The sequence below is a fragment of the Dreissena polymorpha genome, chromosome 7, assembly GCF_020536995.1.
Source record: "Dreissena polymorpha isolate Duluth1 chromosome 7, UMN_Dpol_1.0, whole genome shotgun sequence".
NCBI classification, from domain to species: domain Eukaryota; kingdom Metazoa; phylum Mollusca; class Bivalvia; order Myida; family Dreissenidae; genus Dreissena; species Dreissena polymorpha.
In genome coordinates, this window is record NC_068361.1 from 27,687,043 (window position 1) to 27,713,585 (window position 26,543).

Genomic DNA, 26,543 nt, shown 5'->3' on the forward strand with positions numbered 1-26,543 from the left:
TGATTTTAGAACTACTTGCGGATATCAAATTAGGATTACGTCCCCTGCCTAGTTTGCATAACGCATGCGCATTGAGCACGCACCTTGGAGACGCACAAACAACAGTGTTGGTGCATTTTGCATGTTTTGGTTTTGGGAAACTAAAAATCGCCAAAATGCCAGCGGGAGCGTCGGTAATGAACCGTCCTACCCAGGACCAGATTGAAGAAATAAAGGCAAAAATCAATCTGCTGGGTAAGTGCTTTGTCAATCAAATAGCCAAATCTGGTTTTATCGAAAAATGTCAACCTAACTATCTAGTTTCTGCAAATTCTGGTCAAGTTATTGTAACATGTTCGGATATAAAGGGATATCACGATTTAAATTGATGGTGATGGCGAGACTGGAAAAGTGTTCCATGTTTTTAGGGGCTCGAATCCATGACCGCAATAAGCCTAGCATGGTGCTGTATCATCTGAGCTAACCAGGCTGCTGGTTCAAGAGATTATCAATACAACACAGGGTACCTTAGTAAGAGGTCACGGTGGTGTAGTGGATGAGGTGACCGCCTAGCGATCGGGAGTTCGTGGGTTTGCTCCCTACTGGGGGAGTGTTCTCATTATCTCCTCCATAGACACCAAGTACTGGTTCTTCCCAGGAAACGGACTCGCTAATGACGTAATGTCCATATCTGCCTATAATGCTCGAAAGGGCGCTTGGCAGTAAACATAGATAGAGCAGACATTCCCAAAAGTTCCTGACTGTCGGACCTGACCAACGTTTTTAAAACAGGTCCGATTGAAAATGCTATGCTGCCGGTCCGAATGTCCAGTAAATAATAAAACAGCAGAAATTTATTTATTTCATTTTATTAAAATATGAAAATAAGAGAAAGCTTAAAAGAAATATGAACAGTAAAAATTGCGTCTTATTTTTGTAAATATGTCAATAGTGTTTACGGTTAAACGAAAATACATTCTGCAACTTAGATCGTTGTAATCCGGGCATAAGCAGTTTGTTCTGGTTAAAATTTGCGCTTTACAGTGCATTTTCATTGATTTGTTCATCTTTGTGGCCAGTTTATTGACTTTTGTAGTAAAATTCTGAGTTGTCATATAATTTCACGACCGGGAAATAGTTGTCAATGAATTTTTCAGTATACCGATAATTGCTTTTTGCTTTTAAAACTTTGTCTGTTTACATATATTTTTTATATTCCACAGTCATGTGTTCTGTTGTTTTAGGTACTTCATTGAATCCTAACAAATATAAAAAAAAAAAATTGTGTGTAAAAATAATTTATTTACACTCTTCACTGACTTCAGTCACTGACAGTCATTTAACTATCAGCAATGTTTTTTTTCTTAATGTTATGAAAAAGCCTTGCCTTCAATATCAGGGGGGGAAATATCCACAAACCTAACAAAGTGGGAAAAAATTCCAAGGTGAACTTAACATTTTGGGAAATATGCATGATTTTAAAGACATTTAAGTTGGTGGAAGGCGCCTTTCTCTAATGGGGGAAGGGGCCTTTATAAGGTCCCTGCTAAAGAAGTAAAAAAGCTCTGATCAGTATCTGAAAACTTTTGTTTAAACAGCAATTTGCATGCAGGTATACACTAATTGTATTTAAACCATTTTAAATTGAGAAATTGTTTTGTTTTTAACTACTTTTTGGTTTAAATATTTTACTTTAGAATACTGCAAGTGTTTTGCGATTTGTTAGTGTTCAGGGTTGTGTTGCTTATTTTCCATTACATTTTCCCAATTATCTTTATGTCAATAAATTTGAGTCGGTGATGTGATGTTTCTATCCTATGAATCCCAGTCCGGTCCTGCAAGTTTTTTAAGTCCACAGGATCGAATGTCCTGTGGACTCAAAATACTTTTGGGAATGTCTGATAGTGATAGATAGTATCTTTTTATTATGCCATCAACAGTGTGTATCAATTCAAGGTAACTGGTCTTAATGGAAACCAGTAGGGTGTGGAGTACCATTGTCATTTGTGTTATTTGCTGATAACCAGTGAATATTTGCTGATATTTCTGTGTAATCATGATAACTTTTTTTTTTTAGAAATTACACTGGATTTGTGAGGAAACAACAGGAATTTGCTTATGTAGTTTGGCACCCATACCTCTGTTAGGATATTGAAAGGGTGAACGGGTCAAAATATAGGCAACAAAACTTATTCCAATTTAAAGGTATCTGGCATTCCAGACCAGACTAAAAGAACTGAACTACATAAGCACACTTAAGACTTTGAGGGGATATGACTCAGACATTTAAGCTTGTGAATGGTTTTGACGAAAACCCTTTTGATTTGGCTCCTGCAAATTTCATCTATAGACAACACGTTCCTTGAAACATTGTAAAAGCTGTCATTTGTAATTATATTTCAGCTAAATTATCTTGCTTTTTAGCTCACCTGAGCACAACGTGCTCATGATGAGCTTTTGTGATTGCCTTTTGTCTGTCGTGCGTTGTCTGTTGTGCGACATCAACATTTGCCTTGTTCACTCTCTAGAGGCCACATTTATTGTCCAATCTTTCTGAAATTTGGTCAGAAGATTGGTTTCAATGATATCTTGGATGAGTTCGAAAATGGTTACGTTTGCTTGAAAAACATGGCTGCCAAGGGGAGGGGCATTTTTCCTTATATGGCTATATACATGTATGGCTACAGTAAAATCTTGTTAACACTCTAGAGGCCACATTTATTGTCTGATCTTCATGAAACTTGGTCAGAAGATTCATCCCAATAATATCTTGGACAAGTTCGAAAATGATGCCGGTTGGTTGAAAAACATGGCCGCCAGGGGGCGGGGCATTTTTCCTTATATGGCTATAGTAAAACCTTGTTAACACTCTAGAGGCCACATTTATTTCCAGATCTTCATGAAATTTGGTCAGAAGATTGGTTTCAATGATATCTTGGATGAGTTCAAAAACGGTAACATTTGCTTGAAAAACATGGCTGCCAAGGGGAGGGGCATTTTTCCTTATATGGCTATAGTAAAATCTTGTAAACACTCTAGAGGCCACATTTATTGTCTGATCTTCATGAAACTTGGTCAGAAGATTCATCCTATTAATATCTTGGATGAGTTCGAAAATGATGCCTGTTGGTTGAAAAACATGGCTGCCAGGGGGCGGGGCATTTTACCTTATATGGCTAAATAAGGCTTTAGTAAAATCTTGTTAACACTCTAGAGGCCACATTTATTGTCCGATCTTCATGAAACTTGGTCAGAAGATTCATCCCAATAATATCTTGGACAAGTTCAAAAATGATGCCAGTTGGTTGAAAAACATGGCCACCACAGGGGCGGGACTATTTTCCTAATATGGCTAAAGTAAAACCTTGTTGACACTCTAGAGGTCACATTTATTTTCCAATCATCATGAAACTTGGTCAGAAGATTTGTCCCAATGATATCTTGGATGAGTTTGAAAATGGTTTTGGTTGCTTTAAAAACATGGCCACCAGGGGCGGGGCATTTTTCCTAATATGGCTATATATGGCTAAAGTAAAACCTTGTTAACACTCTAGAGGCCACATTTTTTTGTCCACTCTTCATGAAATTTGGTCAGAAGATTGGTCTCAATGATATCTTGAATGAGTTCGAAAATAATTATGTTTGCTTGAAAAAAATGGCTTTTAAGGAACGGGCATTTTTCCTTATATGGCTATAGTAAAATCTTGTTAACACTCTAAAGGCCACATTTACTGTCCAATCTTCATGAAACTTGGTCAGAAGATTCATCCTGGTAATATCTTGGATGAGTTCAAAAATGATGCAGGTTGGTTGAAAAACATGGCTGCAAGGGGGCGGGGCATTTTTCCTTATATGGCTATATTAAAGCCTTGTTAACACTCTAGAGGCCACATTTATTTTTCGATCTTCGTGAAACTTGGTCATAAGATTTGTCCCAATAATATCTTGTTATCTGAGGAACGACTTTGGGCCTTTCAGGCCCTCTTGTTTCAAATAGTTATATAATGATTTGCATCTTAATTGTATTGGTGTCTTGTTAACTATTTTAGAGGGAGACAGAAAGGCTTACTATGAAACATCACAGTTTGCTATGAAAAAGAATAGGGAATCTATTCTGAAATTGCGGAAAGAAAACAAGGAGCTTAGAAAGAAATTGAGTGATTCTCTATCGGTAAGATTTATTGCAACCTTATGTACTGAAAATCTTTTTAGGGTCAAGATGTAAAATTTCAAAATGAGATCCTACATCTTTGTGTATATTATGTAGTTCTCATGAGAATTTTTTTTAAACATGTTTTATGTATATATAATATAATAAAATATTAATAGATATAATCAAACTATTTCCATAGAACTGTTCAAAAGAATTTATGTAAGCAGATATTTTACAACACATACCATATTGAAAAGTGTGTGCGTTTTAAATTGTTGCATTATACCATTATACTTTTATGGTTGCATTACACCATAAATAAATGATGAAAGTACAAGCACAATAAGTTGCCAAGAATGACAACACCTGTGGTCATAAACAAAGTCATATATTTATGCCCCCCTTTGAAGAAGAGGGGGTATATTGCTTTGCACATGTCGGTCGGTCTGTCGGTCGGTCCGTCCACCAGGTTGTTTCCGGATGATAACTCAAGAACGCTTGGGGCTAGGATCATGAAACTTCATAGGTACATTGATCATGACTGGCAGATGACCCCTATTGATTTTGAGGTCACTAGGTCAAAGGTCAAGGTCACGGTGACCCAAAATAGTAAAATGGTTTCCGGATGATAACTCAAGAACGCTTAGGCCTAGGATCATGAAACTTGATAGGTAGATTGATCATGACTCGCAGATGACCCTTAAAGATTTTCAGGTCACTAGGTCAAAGGTCAAGGTCACAGTGACCCGAAATAGTAAAATGGTTTCCGGATGATAACTCAAGAACGCTTATACCTAGGATCTTGAAACTTATAGGTAGATTGATCATGACTCGCAGATGACCCCTATTAATTTTCAGGTCACTAGGTCAAAGGTCAAGGTCACAGTGACCCGAATTGTCAAATGGTTTCCGGATAACTCAAGAACGCTTATGCCTAGGATCATGAAACTTTGTAGGTAGATTGATAATGGCTGGCAGATGACCCCTATTGATTTTCAGGTCACTAGGTCAAAGGTCAAGGTCACCGTGACCCGAAATAGTAAAATGGTTTCCGGATGATAACTCAAGAACGCTTATGCCTAGGATCATGAAACTTCATAGGTACATTGATCATGGCTCGCAGATGACCCCTATAGATTTTCAGGTCACTAGGTCAAAGGTCAAGGTCACGATGACCCGAAATACTAAAATGGTTTCCGGATGATAACTCAAGAACGCTTATGCCTAGGATCATGAAACTTGATAGGTAGATTGATCATGACTCGCAGTTGACCCCTATTGATTTTCAGGCCACTATATCAAAGGTCAAGGTCACGGTGACCTGAAATAGTAAAATGGTTTCCAGATGATAACTCAAGAACGCTAATGGCTACGATCATGAAACTTCATAGGTACATTGATCATGACTCCCAGATGACCCCTATTGATTTTGAGGTCACGAGGTCAAAGGTCAAGGTCATGGTGACCCGAAATAGTAAAATGGTTTCCAGATGATAACTCAAGAACGGTTATGCCTAGGATCATGAAACTTCATAGGTTCATTGATCATGACTCGCAGATGACCCCTATCGATTTTGAGGTCACTAGGTCAAAGGTCAAGTTCACGGTGACCCGAAATAGTAAAATGGTTACCGGATGATAACTGAAGAACGCTTATTCCTAGGATCATGAAACTTGATAGGTAGATTGATCATGACTCGCAAATGACCCCTATTCATTTTCAGGTCACTAGATCAAAGGTCAAAGTCACGGTGACCCGAAATAGTAAAATGATTTCTGGATGATAACTCAAGAACGCTTATGGCTAGGATCATGAAACTTCATAGGTACATTGATCATGACTGGCAGATGACCCCTATTGATTTTCAGGTCACTAGGTCAAAGGTCAAGGTCACAGTGACAAAAAACATATTCACACAATGGCTGTCACTACAACAGAGAGCCCATATGGGGGGCATGCATGTTTTGCAAACAGCCCTTGTTTAGAAAGGCTAAACAACAAGTATTGTCATAAGGTCAGTTACTCTTGGTAAAATGTCCTGTTATGTTTACAGCAAGACCAGCATGTCATCAACAAGGCTTTCCAGGAACATCCTGTGGAGAGAGCCGCCATGAAAAACAAAACTGGTCGGGTAAGTCTGGACACTTATAGATACGAGTTTGACTCTGGGAAAACCAGGTTCAATGCATGTGCGTAGTGTCATCCCATTTGTGCAGTCTGCACGGGTGAATTGGGGATGAAACTTTCCACTTTTATATACATTTTTTGGTTAAAGGAAATCTCTTCTAAGAGAAAATCCAGTTAAGGCGGAAAGTGTCGTCTCTGGAGACTGCACAGGCTAATCTGGAGCGTTAAGTCCAGTTTTCCAAGAATGAGGCTCATTTTATTGATAAATTTTGTCAAATATTGCTACTGTCAGTGACAAAATCACAAAGTTTGAATATCTCGTTATTATAAGTCACCATCTCCATTGTACTGGACAATAGAAAATGTTTAGCTAGCAAACGAAAAACTGTAGACAGGAGGACCCCTGTTTTTTTTCAGTTCATGACTACTTTTACTGAGACTAGTAACATATAATATAGCTTTTCTTTAAACATAAGGATGTTTTTAAATAAATGATTCAATTTTTGAATGTCTTTTCTTTTTGTTTGATGTGGTGTATGCATTTTTTGTTCAGTAGATAAGAGCTAAAATAATGTTTGACATAGTGAACTTGCATTGAACAACAACATGTGACAAACATCTGATTAGAAATAGCAAAAAGAGTACATAATTTTATAGTGGTGTCTGACCTCTGATTCATAAAAACTATTCTCAGTAGTCTATTACAACGATGGACTACAGCCTATATGTAACTGATAAAAATTTAATTTCAAGAAATTTTTCAATGACAAAAAAATTATCTTATGAATACTTTTATTAATTTGCATGCTATGTCTTCCTATGACAGCAAGCAATAACCGTGATGGACTACAAAGTGTGTGACACGGTGAAACGACTGAACGCGCTTCGTCACCAGACGGCAACCAAACAGAAGAGACTGGAGGACCTGCAGACTCAGTACAATCAGATGCAGAAAGATGCCAGTGAGGCGGTCGCTACAGACAAGGGTGAATCCTCAGATGCTCAGGTAACAAATGATACAAAAATGTGCAGGTCAAAATATTTGGTTTGAAGCATCATCATGTGGTCCTCAGTCAAAACTGGCAGCCCCCAGGGATGACTTGATTTATACAGATTTGTATAACATGTAACTTTAAAATATCTATGATATCTATCTAAGGTCAGGGGTTTAATGCGTACTATCATATAGTGGTCCTCTATAAAGTTTGTTCCTATCATTTCTATGATGTACCTGAGTCTGTAACTGAGCATGATTTCATATTGGCGTAACATTTTCTGGCTCACCAAAATATTTTACACTAAAATAAATGGATCCAAAAGAAGCAATTAATAAGAATATGCAGAAGTATAAAAAATACGGATCATTTATGTAACATACTAAAGAAATCTGATATCGTCACAAGTGGTCAAAATAAGCATAAGCCTGCTTGTGTGAAATGGGTAAATTGTGAATCTGGCATGATAAGATAATAGGTTTTATAAAGACTTGCTTGATATTTTCTATTTTTGCTGAAATAATGACATTATAATAAGATGGAAACTACGCCATTTGAAAGAATAACAGTGAGAATTATTGATAATTTTCTCTGATTATTTTCATTGTTTGAAAGAGTGAATTATCAATTGTAATTCACTGATATCACTATAAACCACGGGAAAGCATAAAATAAAAACATTTTTAGATTTTATAAAGTCCAACACTATTTATGCATATATCTCACAATTATTGTCAAAGTTTAATCCAATAAATTATTCTTGCAGCAAATGCGCTACCTGGAAAACAGCTATGACAAGACCAGATTGAAAATTGATGAAGCTACTCATCTCTGCAGAATCTATGAAGATATTAAGAAAAAGTTGGAAGTGGTATGTTTTGTCTGAAAATATAACACACTTAATAATGGTTTGTATTCACCAAGACTTGCTTTATTAGAGTATTTATATGTATATTCACACACACTTCTAAAAACAGTACATGCTTCACTTTTCAGATCATGACAATATGATATGTTATTGCACACAAAAAAAGAACAATTTTATCTTTAAAGTCGATATTTTTGTATATATATTGTTAAGCATGATTCTTGTTTTCATAATAACCTCTTATAATTTAATGACTCTCAGTAAAATCAATTGTCAACAAATTTTTCAAAACGTACATTTTTAGTTGCAGGAATAAAAAATAAAATTAAGTTTTTCGAAATGGTTTGTTATGGACATCTTTCCTTCCAAAATAAAAAATTGTTTATATTTCATTTGCAACAAAAGCTTACAAACTTATTTAATTTATTTCAATTTAATATAAACACGAAAGTTATCATAGTTAACATGTTTGAATGCGTGAATTACCAATGAAATCAGTTAAATAAACAACATTTCCATTATTATACATTGTAAATAATAGCAGATCTAGCATGTATTATTTACAGTGGATAGGGTCTATAATCTCTCGTAGACCACCTTTTTCATGGAAAAAAATTATGTGAATTTTATACTTGACTATGGGAATAACGCAATGTAAAGTAACTCTTACACTCTCAAGGAAGCGGAAAAATTCCCGAGCATCCTCGATGCAATGGAAGCGGAAATCCAGGGCACGCGGACAGAGTTGAAGGAGCTGAAGGCGATGCACGACGACGCGCAGATCTCGAAGGAGGCCGCGCAGTCTGAACTGAGCAAGCACGAGAAGGTCGTGTACTCTGAGAGGAAGCAGCGCGAGGTCGAGCTGGCCAAGATGAAGAAGGAGGCAGAGGAGAAGAAGATGCAGCATGAGAGGATTGAGCGTAGAATTGTAAGAAATAATGAGCATCTGAGCTCAATCCTGTATAGTTTAATTTCAGAACAATTCTTAGAGAAGAATTCATACATAGAAAGAACTTCTTAAATATACACTACAATTATCATAACCGTATCTATTGTTAATATCTTTTGAAGTTCATTAAAGCCTTGCTCTGAAAAAATGGGGTTAATGCATGTGCATAAAGTGTTGTCCCAGACTTCCTTTAAAAAAAATACCATAAATTGGAAAGTGTGTTCCCTCATCACCCTGTGCAGACTGCATAGAGTAATCTAGGATGACACTTTACGCACATGCATTTAGCTTGGTTTTCACAGAGTGAGGCACAAACGATTGTTTAAGAATAGATTTGAAGGATAAGGTGGTCAGGGTTAGAATGTTCATTAAATGATTGAGCCTTACATGAATGACTTTGAGTAGAAAAATAATTATAAAAGGATGGAACCCAGCTATAAGAGTTAAAAAGAGGATCAAGCGCGAAATATTTAGTTTCATTCAGTAAAAAGCTACAGACAATTCTTTGATAAGAATAAATACAGAGAAAGATCCTCTAACATATACACTACAATTGTCATACCCATGTCTTTTGTTAATATCTTTCCCTTTAAGGTCCATTTGAGCCTTGTTCTGGGAAATACGGATTATGCATGTGCATAAAGTGTCGTCCCAGATTAGCATGTGCAGCTGGTGCTAATCTGTGGCAGTACCTAATGCGCATCCAATCAGTCAAGTTTTCTCAGAGCAGCCAATTTTTTTTAATATTTATCTAATCCATATAAAAGAGTTAAAGAGTTAAATTAAGCCCAAAATATTTAGTTTCATTACAGTTAAAAACTAATTAAAAAATTTATTAAAGAATTTATAGGAAAAAAAGTATATATAAAAAATGTACACTATAATTACCATCTATTGATTGAATGTTTGTTTGCCACAAGCCCAGCAATTATCGTACCAATATCTGCACTGATTTTTTCTCATTTTGAAGTCTGTTGGTTGAATGTTTGTCTGCCCCAGGCCCAGCAATGATTGTACCAACATCTGTATTGAATTTCTTTCACTTTAAAGTCAATTGGTTGAATGATTATCAGGCCCAGCAATTATTGTACCAATATCCGCACTGAATTTCTCTTACTTTGAAGTTTGTTGGTTGAATGTTTGTCTGCCCCTGCAGGCCCAGAGGAGCTCCATCCAGCAGGATGACCTTGCCCTCCAGGACAAGGGCGGAGTGCAGGGGGAGGAGCAGCAGCAGAAGATCACCACATATGAGGAGGCCTTTAAGGAAATCAAGGAAGCAACGGGCGTCTCTGACACCATGGTAATGCCCGATTTCTTTGTTTTCGGCGTAATTATTATTTTTATACATTTCTCTAGGCATGGGTTTATAGACGTGTAGTAATTTACCAGATGCAAAAACAATAACATTTTTACTCAGCCTTTCTGATTTTTATGGTCGCCGCTTTGTCTGTCCGTGCGTGTGTCAGTGTGTCCGTCCCTGCACCTTTTTTTGTCCGGGCTATTTCTCATCAATTAATGACTGGAATTCAATTAAACTTTATGGGAAGCTTCACTTCCAAGAGGAGATGTGCATATTATCAGCCGGTTCTGGTCGGTTGATTTTTCACAGAGTTATGGCCCTTTGAAATTTTCCATTAACTGTACATATAGTGCAATTCTTGTCCGGGCCATTTCTCAGCTACTAATGACTGGAATTCAACGAAACTTTATGGGAAGCTTCACTACTAAGAGGAGATGTGCATATTATCAGCCGGTTCTCATCGGATGATTTTTCACAGAGTTAGGGCCCTTTGAAATTTTCCATTGTACATATAGTGCAATTCTTGTCCGAGCTATTTCTCAGCAACTTATTACGGGAATTTAATGAAACTTTATGGGAAGCTTCACTACCAACAGGAGATGTGCATGTTATTTGTTGGTTCTGGTTAGATGATTTATTTAGAGAGTTATGGCCCTTTGAAATTTTTAAGTTTCTAAACCAGCCATCCTATTATTTTGTCCAAAGTTATTCCCCTCAAGACATTTCCTTTAATCTGAATATATAGCGCAATATTGTGACCAAAATAAACTTTGGGGAGCATCACCTGTCTCAGACCGTTTCTTGTCTGTTTAGCCAACGATGTAAGATTCATTGAATTTATAATAAAACTGTATGACATTTTTTACCACTTAAAAGTACACTACATGTATAGGTGGAAAAACGTTCAAGACCAGTATTAGCCCATACATTTTGGGTTTGGGTCCTTGTTTTAGGAAAACACTCCCATGTAAAAGTATTGAAGGAACTACGGGAGGTAACCATCGCCAAAATGTTTCATACCCTATTAACATTTCGATAGTGAACTCATTCCTTTATTGATACTGGTAAATTTGTAGCTGGTCAATTAAATCGTCCTAATATGCTGTGAAAGTCTGTTTTTATGCCCCCGGATCAAAGTATCGGGGATATATTGTTTTTGGCCTGTCTGTCTGTCATTCCATTGTTCTGTCATTCCGTCATTCTGTCAGTCTGTCATCAAAACTTAACTTTAACTTACATTAAAGTTTTGCAATAACTTTTGAAATATTGAACATAGCAATTTGATATTTGGCATGCATGTGTATCTCATGGAGCTGCACATTTTGAGTGGTGAAAGGTCAAAGTCATCCTTCAAGGTCAAAGGTAAAAAAAACACACAAAAAAACTTTATCCTAACATTAAAGTTTTGCCATTACTTTTAAGTAGGGATGCAAGAGGTTACACAAATGATTAACCAGTTAACCTTTTTCCGTAACCGGTTATTAACCGGTTAATCGAAACGCCTAAAGTAGTTAAAATCATTAAGAGTACGTAAAATATGTCATACCGCTCTGTAGAAACAAAAGTAATTTCAAATTTGAAATCGCTTGCGTTGATAACAATCCAGATTTGTAATAAAATGAATTATAAAAGATATTTTCATAATTTTGTAAACATATGCTATACATTTTATTTAGTTTTCCTGCGTAAATGCATAAGAGTAAAAAATTAAAGAACTACACAATGTTCATTTTCACGTGTTATTAACTTATTTTTGGGTTGGCCGCTTATATTACCTTCGCGCCGTATCACTCACAAAAATGGTGTGTTTCTTTGTTCATTCTGTTATAATTTTTGAAACTCAAATTGGATTAATATGGAAATGTTTTTTCCTTTCAATTCGATGTAAAGTGGGTCATGTGTGTTCAACGAATCCGCATCTATTCTTATTCGCTAATTGCATATTTTGTTGCTTGCATTTAAGCGTTTGTAGCCGAAGTAGTATCGTGAGATTTTCATTATACAATAAAAAAATGTGCGTAAAATAAAGGACACACATACATTTAATTTTGAACGAAATGTAAGTTGAATATTTAATATAATCAGTACATTTATGTAATAGTGAAGTAACTAAGTATTATGATTTCAAAACTGATAGTTACGTATGTTTGTCGACGTACCATAGCGCGCACATTTTACGCAGTTACACAAATAATAAATTTAACGGGTTTATTAATTTTTATATTTTTAATTGATGTTTAATTATTTAAATAGTTAATAATTTGCTTTCTTAAATAGAACTTGCATTGGACGTTTATGGTGGAATCATTGGACGTAAATTATCATAATGATATTTATTTTTGATAAAGAAAAGCGACATTAACTCGTCAAGATTTTAACTACGAATTCAATTCGTGATAAAATTGTTACTTATAAACACGGTATTTTTGCGAGCAATCAGTGTTGGATATTGGTTAACAAAACATCAAAATAAGCCGTCCAATGTCTCAACTGTTTTTTATTGCTAGTTCAATAAACGTGTCAATTACGTCTTCGCTATAAGCTCCCACTCACCGCAGTTAGCTAGTTAAATTTTAGCGAGTCAAAAGACCAGTAGTGTCAGTTATCAAAACGTACCCCTTATTTGTTATCACAAAGGTATTGATTAATTGCTTGATTACTTTGACTGTTTACACGTTATTTATTACAGTCGATGGTGCGGCATGTTGTTTTAACTAGTCGCCCGCGCAAGTTGGCAGTATGTCACGCGAAAAATGTAAAATCGTACGAAATATTCACTGAAAAAAAACATAATCATATATTTTTTCCAGGTTAACCTTTTCCCGAAAATGTAACCGGTTCTCTGGTCTTTTCGGTGGGTTAACCGGTTAACCAGTTAACCTCTTGCATCCCTACTTTTGAAATATTGAACATAGCAACTTGATATTTGGCATGCATGTGTATCTCATGGAGCTTCACATTTTGAGTGGTGAAATGTCAAGGTCATCCTTCAAGGTCAAAGGTTAAAAAAAAAGCGGCGCATTAGGGGGCATTGTGTTTCTGAAAATCACATCTCTTGTTTTGAGGATGAATAATTAAAAAAGCATGCGTATTACTTACAATTGTCAAGCATACATGTAAAACAAGCAAATTTGTTGAATGGTTAAAAAGTTAAAATTTAAATTAAAAAGTTTGTGACAGACGAACGGACGGACTGACAGACAGGCGAACGGACACACAACGCCAAAACCATTTCCTTCCGCCTTTGGTAAGGGATAAATATTCAATATTTTTGCCTTGGTGCAGTGCCTCCTGGGTTCTATGTCTTTGTCTAATCAATATTTTATTGAGCTTCCATAAAGTTGAGTATTATTTTAACATAATTGGATATAATTTAGAATATTTCTAAAAAATTTAATGTATACCTTGGTGTACAATAACATCAACATATTTCCTGTTTTGCATTGTTTTTAGGACCAAACTTTGAACAAAAATCTAGTTCCTGATGAACTAGATTTTTATAATATACAAAACTGTTTTTCAGTATTTGACATCTTTTGTATTGAAACATCTTATATCTTATAAGCAAATAATTAAGCATTTCCATGATTATTAATTTTAAAAAACAAAACCAAGTAAACAAAGTATTTGTTCGAAGCTTTCAAAGTTTTGTATGTAAAGCCAGCTTAATGTTTTGCCAATCATTAGTTTAAAATCACAAATAATCAAATTAGATTGTATTTGCAATCACATGTAATGCTAGTTTTTCATGTGTGCTTCTACTGTTGACTTAATTATATACACATTTTTAAGTTTAGAAATTGGGGTTTTATACCTTGACTCTTTCTTATTGTTTAACAAATAGGTAAATGGTAAAGGAAATACTTGGAAACTTAACACAAGGATTATCATTTTGGTTAGCAATTGTTTTATAGTGGCAAATGTTGCATATTTTACAGTTTGAGTTGTTTTGTGTTACTGTGGTAATTTTTACATCTTAATATAAATTTTGTATGCCTCTGTAGGGTGGCATATAGCAGTTGAACTGTCCGTCAGTCAGTATGTCAGTCTGTCCGTCCGTCTGAAAAAAAAACTTTAACATTGGCCATAACTTTTTAAATATTGAAGATAGCAGCTTGATATTTGGCATGCATGTGTATCTCATAGAGCTGCACATTTTGAGTGGTAAAATTTCAAGGTGAACATCATCCTTCCAGGTCTAGGGATCGAAAAAACAAATCCAAGGGATGTAATATGCTTTAAATGGACATAATTATCTGACCTGCCAAAAAATTATTTTTTTTAATAAATCAAAGTGTCGCAGTAGGCGGCATTGTGTTTCTGACAAACAAATCGTGCTAAAAGGTCAAGGTCATCCTTCAAGGTCTAAGGTAAAAATTACAAATCAAAGGGAGGTAATAAGCTTTAAAGGGCGATAATTATTCAATATTGAGTGGCGAATCTACAGTCACAGTAGTGACTTTTAATTATTTGCTACTTAAAATAGAGAGTGGCTTTTAATTATTTGCTACTAAAAATAGAGATTTGTAAAAGACAATGATTTTCAAGGGAAGTAATTTATATAATTATAAATCTCATATTATATATTTCCATACCAAGAATTTAACTTTTTTTCACAGTTAATGTACAGATTTTTTATTTGGATTATTTATAACTCGAATGAATGATTTGTCAAAGGTTTTTTTAAATGACATAATTATCATTTCTTTACTATACAAATTTGTGAATGGTAGGGTTCATTACATACCTCTGGACTTATGTCTAAAGGTACATGATGAACCCACAGGCCTTGGTTGTCAGTGATGTCTGACTTGGTCATTTTGACTTTCTACAGCCCCCCCCCCCCCCCCCCCCCCCCCCCCCTGGTTGGATTGGACAAAATCCAAGGGAAGTAATAAGTTTTAAAGGGAGATGATTTCTATACCTGCCAAATGATAAATATCAATTTTATTTCAAAGCAGCGCAGTAGGGGGCATTGTGTTTCTGACAAACACATCTCTTGTTTTAGTTAAATTTCGTTTTAATGTTCGGATTACTTTTGATTACTTTCTAAAATTTCAGTTTGTATCAAAATTTGACAAATACAAAAATAGTATGTTGGTATGTAGTTAAGAAATAGTTTTCCATAATTAATTAGACTATTACCAGAGGATTAAATATACAATGTACTAATGATCTCTTAAGATAATGGACACTTATTTGCATGTCAATCATGTTTAGGAAGGAATGCAATATCTTGGTAGTATAAACATTTAGTTTCAAAGCCCAGATCAATTTATTGCCATGAAATCAAATATAATCAAATGAACCGCGATCTGGAAAAACTGGGTTCTGGGCATGTGCTTTAAGTGTTGTCCAAGATTAGGTTTATCAGGGACATTTTCCACCTAGACTGGATTTTGTTTTTAAAAAAAAGTTGCCTTTAACCCAAAAATTCACATCAAACACATGCATTAAGCCCAGTTTTCCCAGAATGACTTCCATACTCCAAAAAAATCTACCCACAATTCTAACCCTCTTCCTGTTCCACTGGTTCCCTGCAGGAGGTGGTTCACAGGTTCGAGAACCAGAAGGAGACCACACGGCACCTGGAGGACCTCAAGAAAGACAATGAGAAGCACATCATACGTCTCAAGGAGGACAAGGAGAAACTCAATCTCGAGTTTGAGGAGATGAAATACACAGGCGACGCTAAACTCTCCGGGTAGGCGAAAATGTCTATTTTAAAAGATTTATTGCCAAACTCTCTGTTTATTGTCCATTTTCTATTTTCCAAAGATTTACACCAATTTTTTAGAAAGGTTTCTTCTTTTATTTCAATAAACTTTTTTTTACCTTAAGCTCTTCTGGTACATGTAGGTCTATTTTTTATTGGCAAAGATTTTACACCTAAGTCTTAGGGTAGATTCAATTTTCTACTTCAAACGATTTTAGGCCAAGTTTCCATATACGTTCGATTTTCTTATTCCAAAGCTTTAAACCAATTCTCTAGGTTCCATTGTCTATTTCAAAAGAGTATGCACATAACTCTTTGGTTCATTATTTCGACTCCTGAAAATATAATCTGACCCCTTACATGTTGAAGCACTTTTTGACTCCTAGTAACAGCACGTTAATCATATCAAGACTGTTCCAAGTACATGTGTGTTTATCATTTCAAGACTTGACCAAGTACCTGTGTGTTTATTATCCCCCCCATAGGCGGAGGGATATTGTTTTGGCCTTGTCCGTCTGTCTGTCCGGAGCAATATCTTGGAAGTGCTTTGGCGGATTTCATTGAAACTGGGTATGAGTATATATATGGATAATAGGATGATGCACACCAAATGGCATTGTACACCATCTGATAATAACAGACTTATGGCCATTTGTATCTTGAAAAAATGCTTTTTGTGTGTCCAGAGCCATATCTTGGAAGTGCTTTAGTGGATTTCATTGAAACTTGGTATGAGTGTCCAGAAGCATATTGGCGGGGGATATCAATTCAACGAATTTGCTTGTTACTTCAAGACTGTACTGTCCCAAGTACCCAGCGTTCGACACTAACGGGAGTCCGGGAGTCCCGAGACTCCTTATAAAGAGACTCGGACTCTTTGTTTTTGCGTCAGGGAAGTCCGTCCGACTCCTTTGAAATCATCCTTGAATTATAAAAAAAAATTCGGTTGATCTTTTTTGTTTCGCAAGATCAGAATGTCCGAACTTTTGTGGATCCGAAAAATGTGCCACAAATCATTCTGCTTGAACATATGGACAAAAACAAAAGAATCTGAAATTATTTATTTTGGTTCCCTGTCACTGTCCGTGCGTGTAGTCATAGTGGAACATGCAAACTATAAAACGATCGTGGCGTGTTTTTTTTCACTGATATTTTTGCTGTAGTTAATAAGCTTCGCCAAACAGTTTCTCATTACTGTAAAAATCATCACAATACCCGATTTTGTTTACATATTGTACGTTTTATGGCCCCAGGGTACTGAAGATCGGACTGGCCGTGAATCATTTGAGCGTGAATGAACCGTGTCACTATCAATTGATGATTTCAGTGGTTTATAGCAGTTTGTAGGCATTGTCATACCAACCACACGAATCGGTTCCTTCCTTGTACTTAAAAATCGTGGCAAGTTACTTAAGAGACTGATTATGGCAACAGGGTGTAATCCTCATGGAAATTGTGCTTTGTATGCAAAATATTCTCTAAACATGTTTTCATGGTGTAAAAACCCAATGATGAAATTACAATAATATTAGAATTATATTGCGTTTCCCAATTTTCCACGTTCTTGGAAATATTATAAGGAATATTTATATATAAAGCAATGAGAAATATAGGGTTGTTAACCCTTACGATGTGATTTAGTGACTATGACACTAACAAAACAGAAGGCTCCGAGAATGTTTTTAACCCTAATGTCGAGGTTAACGAAGCAATCATAATGCATAAAATAGTATATGTTGAAATCTTACAATGATTAAGTAAATTATTAACGTAAATATTACTGGAATGCGTTAAACATTTTGCAATGTGATATAACAGCAGTCACTTTCAACTTCGATCTAAAAACAAACTGTGAAACATACAATACAAAATTAACATTTAATGGATCATTGACATGTTTTAATGGCCAAAATATCACATAAAAAAGTGTCTTAATTGTTTGACTCCTTGAAATCTGTCCGGACTCCTAAATTAAAAAAGTTAGGAGTCCTTAGACTCCTTACTCAGATTAGTTAGTGTCAAACATTGAGTACCTGTATGTTTATCATTGCAAGACTACTAAGTACCTTGTGTTTATCATTCCAAGATTGTTTCAAGTAACTGTGTGTTATTTATTCCAAGACTGTACCAAGTTACTGTATGTTCATCATTGCAAGACTACCATGTACCTGTGTGTTAATCATTTAAAGACTATACAGAGTTTATGTGTGCTTATCATTCCAAGACTTGCCAAGTACCTGTGTGTTTATCATTCCAAGACTCTTCCAAGTACCTCTGTGTTTCTTTGTTTGCAACTGCGAGACTGAAGGAGTACCTGTTTATTTCCCATTACAGTGGACAGCGCATGCTTGAGGAATTCCAGACCCATCTTCATAAGGAAGAAGACCGAAGGGACATGGCTGAAGAGAAACTCACTAAGGCCAGCAAAAACCTTGTGGCTGTAAAGGCTGGAGTGGAGCATCTGGCTGACAAACTCTACCATCTCAAAGCTGTGAGTATATATATCCACATTTTAAAATATGCACCTCTGTAATTTCTTGGGTTGAATATTATTCTTTGAAAAATTAGATGGGCATATCGTCTTCTTTACCCATATATGACTTATCATTACTGTAAATAGAAACAAAATGACGTTGCATATTCGTATCTGGCGGGCCAATATAAAGTATATCGGCAATAAAGTATGATAAAAATTAAGTATGGCTATAAAATTGCAATGATATTCACTTCCATTTTCCGTTCGTCCATCTATTCATCGTAATTTATTTTAAATCACACTATTTGTTTGAAATGTTTGTATCAAATGCTAACCATTCTGACCAACTATTATCAAAACCAAATGATCGGTCGGGGCGATTTATTATACATTATTATTTCTTACATATATATAAATTATAAAAATTAAATTGATATGTCCCATAAGAGTTATGCTAATAGAGTCCCGTGATTTTATTTATATTTCATGTTTAATTTATCTGTATGTTAAAAAATTTCATTTGGAAATATGTTGTTAAACATTATCTTCTATATTTATAAATTTGCAGAAAAAGAGAGTAAGAACTGTAAGAACTGGTCGTAGCTGTTTAATTTGTTATCAATTTGTTCTCTACTGTTCATTGATTTTGAAATTTTCTTGTTAGTATCTACATGTCAATGACTCTGAAGTGTGTTATACATATTTAAACAATTAAAAGGAAATTATACCCTTGGTTTATTATTGAGTTCTTGTTTCTGTATTGAGTTGCATTACCATTTTTGTTGTAGGCTGTTTGAAATTAAATAAAATCTATCATTATTTTGAATTGACCGGTTGTGACCTTTAAAATGATCAGTTCATATTTCAGTGGGAAATAAAACTAGAAATTTAATAAGTTCAATTTTGGGAAACTTTGGCACATGGTATGCGGGCCTATCAATTGTTATCAATTTTCTTTGACAATGATGAAAAGGTAATCCGTGTGTTTCAACTGGTCAATTTAAGTGTATAGATTATGTAGATGACCACATTGAGTAGTTGATTATTATAATGTAGGAAATATTGAATTATTATTGGCATCTAAATGTCAGGCTCTAAAATAAATGTTTCTTAAATGAAAAACTAAACAAAGATGATAATAATTAAAAAAGAAAAGTAGGTTATATGTGTAAATATTTTCTGCAACCTTAAAATATACTTTTTGTTTGGTCTAATTTTGGGGGGAGGGACTGTACTTTTCCTTATAATCACAGAAGACAAACATACTTGCGTTATTACGCAATTAAAATAACCAAAAACGTAATTTAATTCAAAATTAAGCGTACAAAAACGCAAATACAAATTTATCAACGTAATTCTAGTAAAAAACCTTGCGCCACGAAACGCAATTCTTACGAACACCAGCAGTATTTTTTAGACTGGTTATTTTCGGTACAAAAATGTATCGGATAGTTTAAATGCCGTCCTATGAAGAAAATAAGGCAGTCTTTCCAGCAGTTATCAATCTTTGGGGTATTATTGTTATAATTCGTAGACTTGTCCGATTTCTACTTTCATTTTCAAAGTATTCAACTCAAAATGACCCGAAAATGGGCTGCATCACTTTGAACAGCCATAACTTTATCAATTGTGCAGGGATTTTCACAAACTCGGTCTTATTCAACGGAAAATGAATGAATTTGATCAGAATTCAGTAATTGCTTGTTGTTATGTACAGGTACCTTTTTGAATTCCATTTGTATAAATAATATTGTTATTATATTTATATATGTCATTCCCTAAATTACCCAATTGAGATAAAAACCGAGGATGAAAAACCCAATTAAGCTCAAAAGAAGGGGGGGGGGGGAATTTTTTGCTCAAACTCTATTGAATTTACAAAAACTCTATTGTTGTCAAAAACAGGGGGTGAATTACCCAATAACCAGGTCGCCGTGGTGTAATGGATATGGTGTCAGCCTAGCGACCGGGAGGTCACGGGTTCGATCCCCACCGTGGGAGCATTCTTTAGATCTCCCCAAAAGACACCAAGTACTGGTTCTAGGCCCAGGAAACGGTCTCGAGAGCGTTAATATAAGCCTAAGGCTTTCCATGCAATTGAGCTAAAATAAATATGTTTAAACAAAACTAATTACCCAATATACCCCAAAAGTTAATAAGGAAAATAAAATCAAAGATTGGGAACCCAATCAAATGACAGCTGATAGCCATTATGTTTATGCACTTCCCATTCATAAGATATATACGAGCCTTGCTCTGTGAAAAGGGGGTTTAATGCATGTGCGTGAAGTGTTGTCCCAGATTAGCCTGTGCAGTCCACACAAGCTAATCAGGGACAACACTTTCCGTCTTAACTGGATTTTTTTGCAAAGAAGAGACTTTCTGTAAACAAAAAATACCATAAGAGCAAAAAGTGTCATCCCTGATTAGCCTGTGCAGACTGCACAAGCTTATCTGGGTCGACACTTAACACACATGCATTAAACCCCCTTTTCACAAAGCATGGCTCATATTGATTTGAATTGTGTGTCCTGTGATTAATTTTTCTTTATTAAAAAAATGAGATCATTATTTTGTATCCTTGTACTTTCCAATTTCTAGCAGTCAGGAAATTATTTCAGATATTATCATATTGTTAGCAAAACATTGTTGAAAATATTAATTTCTATGTACTTAACTATTTCATAATGAATTATCTTCCTCATTCTTCTGATTTTGTTGATCGTTTAAGCATTACTGTGCTTGCCATGCTGTTTTTTACTATATATATATATATATATATATATATATATATATATATATATATATATATATATATATATGCTTGTCTTTTACTATAATTTCTTCATTTCTACACTGATTCACTTCTAATTGATACTGAACTTCTCTTATGACAATACGGTCAATCTCAACTATGTATGGCGCCATTACCAACCCTGGGGCGCCCCGCCAATAATAGGCCACACCCACATAGGCCAAGCCCACCCAAACTTGCCTTTTACTATAATTTCTCCTTTTCTACACGATTCACTTCAAATTGATACTGAACCTCTCTTATGACAATACAGTCAATCTGAACTATGCATGGCGCCATTACCAACCCTGGGGCGCTCCGCCCACATAGGCCACGCCCACCCAAAATTGCCTTTTACTATAACTTCTTCATTTCTACACCGATTCACTTCAAATTGATACTGAACCTCTTTTATGACAATACGGTCAATCTCAACTATGCATGGCGCCATTACCAACCCTGGGGCGCCCCGCCCACATAGGCTGTGCTCATCCGAATTTGCCTTTTACTATAATTTCTTCATTTCTACACCAATTTACTTCAAATTGATACTGAACATCTCTTATGACAATCCTGTCAATCTTAACTATGTATGGTCCCTTTACCAACCCTGGGGCGCCCCGCCCATAATAGGCCACACCCACCCAAAATTGTCTTTTACTATAATTTCTTCATTTCTACACCGATTCACTTCTAATTGATACTGAACTTCTCTGATGACAATACTGTCAATCTCAACTATGCATGGACCCTTTACCAACCATGGGGCGCCCCTGGGTCAAACATGCGGCGTGGGGATACGCGTCGGCCTCTGCCATGCCATTTCTTTTTCTTAAACAATGTTTCGGCCAATTTAGTGTTTTTGAATTTTATTACATTACAGTAATTACTTAAAGTTTAGGGTCACTTAAAATAATTATTTTCTTTAAGGTTAGAAAATGTAGATACAAAAAATATTCAGAAGTTAGTGTCAGAACATTTAGATTCTTTAATAATGGGGATAGAATCAGATAGATCTTGATGTCTGAAAAATTGATATCACAAAACATAATTATTTTGACTGAAAAAGAGGGTGTCTGAAAACTTAAATCATTTTTAGCTTGGCTGTTTTCGAAGAAAACCCGAGGTATTGTCATAGCCAGCTCGTCGTGTCGTCCGCCATCCGCGTCGTGCTAAAACCTTAACATTTTGTCAAGGTTTTGAACATTTGCTATAAAATCAAAGTGCCTACAACTTTGAAACTTCATATGAAGCTTCACTTGATGAGTTCTACACGCCTCACCCATATTTGGGTCACTAGGTCAAAGGTCAAGGTCACTGTGACCTCTAAAAAAAAAATTATTTCAAGCTTTCATTTATTAAAAAATGCACCCTCAACCGTTACGCAGTGCTCTTGTTCATTATCTTTCCATAATTCTTACACTTTTCTGCTCTCATCCAGAACAAAGGTTTCTCAAATTTAATTTAATTATAATTTTCATTATCTTTCTCTAATTCTCATAATTTTTTCCCCTGTCCAGAACAAAGGTCACGTGCCCCAGGCTCAGATCGCACCCTCCTCAGATGAGTACGTGCTAGACCAGCTGTCGACATGTGAGGAGAAACTGCTGAAACTGCTGGAGGAACTCGATGGACAGGATCTCAATGCTGTCGTCAAACAGATGGAGGAGGAAGAGGTAGGGATCAGTATTTTACCTTTGAATTGAAAAGTTTTTGAAGCCATGCTCCTAAGAGATATTTTAAACCTTTACCACTCAAATATCCCTATGAAAATCAGATTAAATTAAGGATATCACTTACTTAAATTTACGATTTAAAGTGTTCATTTTTTACTCAAATGTACTTATGAGCAGCATACATCATAAAACCTGAACAGACTGCAAGTTACTTTCAGGCTGTTGTGGTTTTATGCTGGTTGCACACAGCCATTGTCACTTTGATTCTGAGCGTAAAGAGTTAAAGTGAGAATAGCAACTGAACCTATGACATGCAATACACAAAATTACAACACTGTCTTAAAGTAGCATCCTTTTTATGAAGATGTGCCTAATTTCTGGTTACTTTGTCCTGTACTTACAAGGATTCAAATGTATATAATAATGCGCTGAATAAAAAGCCTGCAGTCAATATATTTCCATGTAAAACCATATATAGCGCATACACAGTAAAAGGATGTTTGCATCTTCAATATATCAAAATATTTGTACAAAGTTACAATAAGAGTAGACAGAGTACATTACAATAGTTAATTTTTAATTAATTTCAAAATACCATTTTCTTCTTTATTGTCACTATGTTCTAGTTAAGGTATTACAATTCCAACATTGAGAAATAAGAAAAAAAAACATTTAAAAAATAAATTTTGCAGAAAATGATTCTAACAGGACTACCAACTCCATGGAAATCAGTCAAATTATTTTAAAAATCTGTTGTGCTAGTTTTTTATTGTACAGTTTCTATAGTGGCCATGGCATACGATATCTTTGTTGTTAATGTAGTAAGTATTTTAACTTCTTAAACAGGGGCTTAAATGGGTATTTAAAACTAAGCTGTTTTTAATTTATAAATGATACATTTCTGATGATTGATTTTTTTATTGTAAGCTGCATTTTCACATTAACCAAATGCTTTTTTTATAGTTCCATGCCAGCCAGGAAGGAAAGTTACCACAGTACAACACGAGAGTGAAACTGCCACAACCACAGCGAGATCTTGTCTATGACGGTAAGACGTGTGCAGTATGATGTTCATACTTTAAAATTACTTTCCTTGTAGACAAAACTATGTTTCCTTGCATACAGAGTTGTTTCACAGGTTAAATAATCTCTTTATGTTATGATGTTAACTATGTGACAAAGTAAATGGCTTTTATTGTCTGATCTTCATGCAGTTTGTTATATATTTGTGTATGTGCAACTTGGAAAACATGTTGGAAAAAAGGCTTCTGCACTTCCAATTTTGAAATAAAATTTATCTGCTTCCTGGCTGAAAGATTTTGGTTACTTTGGTTTTTAAAGCCCCGGATCGAATGATCGGGGGTATATTGTTTTTGGCCTGTCTGTCTGTCTGTCTGTCTGTCTGTCTGTCTGTCTGTCTGTCTGCCTGCCTGCCTGCCTGCCTGCCTGCCTGCCTGCCTGCCTGCCTGCCTGCCTCTGCCTGCCTGCCTGCCTGCCTGCCTGCGTGCCTGTCTGTCTGTCTGTCCCAAAACTTTAACCTTGGTTAAAGTTTGGTCATAACTTTTTGAATATTGAAGATAACAACTTGATATTTGGCATGCATGTGTATCTCATGAAGCTGCACATTTTAAGTGGTGAAAGGTCAAGGTCATCCTTCAAGGTCAAAAGTAAAAAAATACAATACAAGGGAAGTAATAAGCTTTAAGAGGGAGATAATTTCTAAACCTGCCAAATGACATATTGAAATTTTATTTCAAAGCAGCGTTTTGTTTCTCACAAACACATCTCTTGTTATCTATAACATCTTAATTTATAGTTTAAAACTACCCACATGATTTTCAACTTTTAAAGGATTCCATTTGAGGAATGTTTCATTCCAAAAAGAACTCTCCCCCACCCCCAACAATACTTTGCCTGGTTAATGTGCCCTTCATGAAGCCCTTTCTGTTATACAAGCAAAACAAAAAAATATGACTAAACATGATTAAAACACATACCCTCCAAATGTTACAGACGAAGAGGACAGTGGGGATAACGATGCTGATGTGCCCGATAGAGATAAGATCAAGAAACAGTCACAGTTGATCGTCGACTCGAAAACCAAGCGAAGAACCACCAAGAAAAAGAAGAAGGCTGCAAAATAAGCGTGCATTTTCATGACATTTGTGACATTTTGAAATTTAATTCAAGGGTTATGATTGAAACTGTTGTGTGTTTTTCATAAAGTAATCAGTTTTTATAGAAAAGAAACATGTTGAAGTGTTTTTTATTTCCAAGTTCAAAAAACAACTGACGGTCTGGACCTTTTATATCTGGCATCAATGACAAAAAATCGCCAATAGTGACTGTGTTAAACAAATATGATTTGCATATTGTAAAAACACAACCGTTGCTTTATTGCATACAATAGCTTCAGTCGCAACCTTCTTAATATGTGTGTTGACACTAAGGAAGTGTGTTGTGAACAAAATGAATGAAAACAAAATTATGTTAATAATTGTGGCATTTATGACTTTATATAATTGTCTTGTTATTTGTCCAGGTCTATTGAACCTCTTTGGATAAAATTATGTTGGTACACTTGAGTATAAAGAGAAAAATCTCTCTTGATGTTGACATATGAGCTTAAATTTGATCAAAGTAGCAATTTGATCATTGTTGTCGTTTCATTTATTTAAATTTGATTTTAATTTAAATGATTTGGTGTATATGACATAATTTTATTTGATATTTCAAAGTTCAGGACTATAATCTCAAGATTTTTGCATAAATTAAGGGGGGGGGGAGTATTTTTTGCAATTCATTTTTTTTAGATTTTCAAAACAAATGTGAAACCAATCTTATGTCAAGTCCAGTTTGGTATGGCTGATAAAACCAAGTTGAGGAAATGTTGTGTTGGTGTTGAAGAGCTTTAAATTCAATGCTCGTCTAATCTGGTGGAAGAAGGAAATAAATGTGTTACCTGGTTCATTCATGCTGATAACTAGTAATACTATAACGATACAAGAAAGATGAAAAACTGATAGAGTACAGGTTAAAAAAGATAACTTTATCTTATTGAGACCTAATGTGTTTCATGGTTTTATGTTTCTACATTGGAAAACATCAATAAACTTGAAAATAGAAATTATCTTACATGCAAATACTTGCAGTGTTTATAGTCTTATGCAAAAAAGGTTCCATGTTGTGCTGTTTACTTTATTTATATATAATATTCTAGTATTTACCATGATATGTGATACAAAAAATGTAAATTATTTAATAAAACAACTAAACCACTAATATGCTGTTTTCCAATTTTTATATTTGTTTAAATATCATTTAAACAGGAATACAAGGACGATCGAGGAATTCATTTATGTTTTTAAAAACACTGTCGAAAATTAGGCCAATTTTGGGAAATTGTGGTTTGAAAGATTCGCTTTTGAACATTCAAAGTCAACTTTTTTTTTTGTACAAAATATTATAGGCAAACATTTTTCTTATATCATGGCCGTACATGTATAGTA

General features: G+C 35.1%; 2 protein-coding genes across 3 annotated transcripts in view; one reads left to right on the top strand and one right to left on the bottom strand.

Moving 5' to 3' along the window:
* LOC127838838 (uncharacterized) overlaps positions 1-26,543 on the bottom strand; it is a 110,539-nt gene that overhangs the window by 51,882 nt on the left and 32,114 nt on the right. The gene's annotated exons all lie outside the window — the stretch shown is intronic.
* On the top strand, positions 58-26,316 carry LOC127838856 (outer dynein arm-docking complex subunit 3-like). The gene is made up of 12 exons (XM_052366866.1): positions 58-234; positions 4,029-4,150; positions 6,187-6,264; positions 7,087-7,266; positions 8,022-8,126; positions 8,803-9,051; positions 10,229-10,372; positions 15,916-16,076; positions 18,423-18,579; positions 22,879-23,034; positions 23,998-24,082; positions 25,048-26,316. The coding sequence occupies exons 1-12, from the start codon at positions 156-158 to the stop codon at positions 25,176-25,178; spliced, it is 1,647 nt and encodes a 548-aa protein (XP_052222826.1). The 5' UTR covers positions 58-155; the 3' UTR covers positions 25,179-26,316.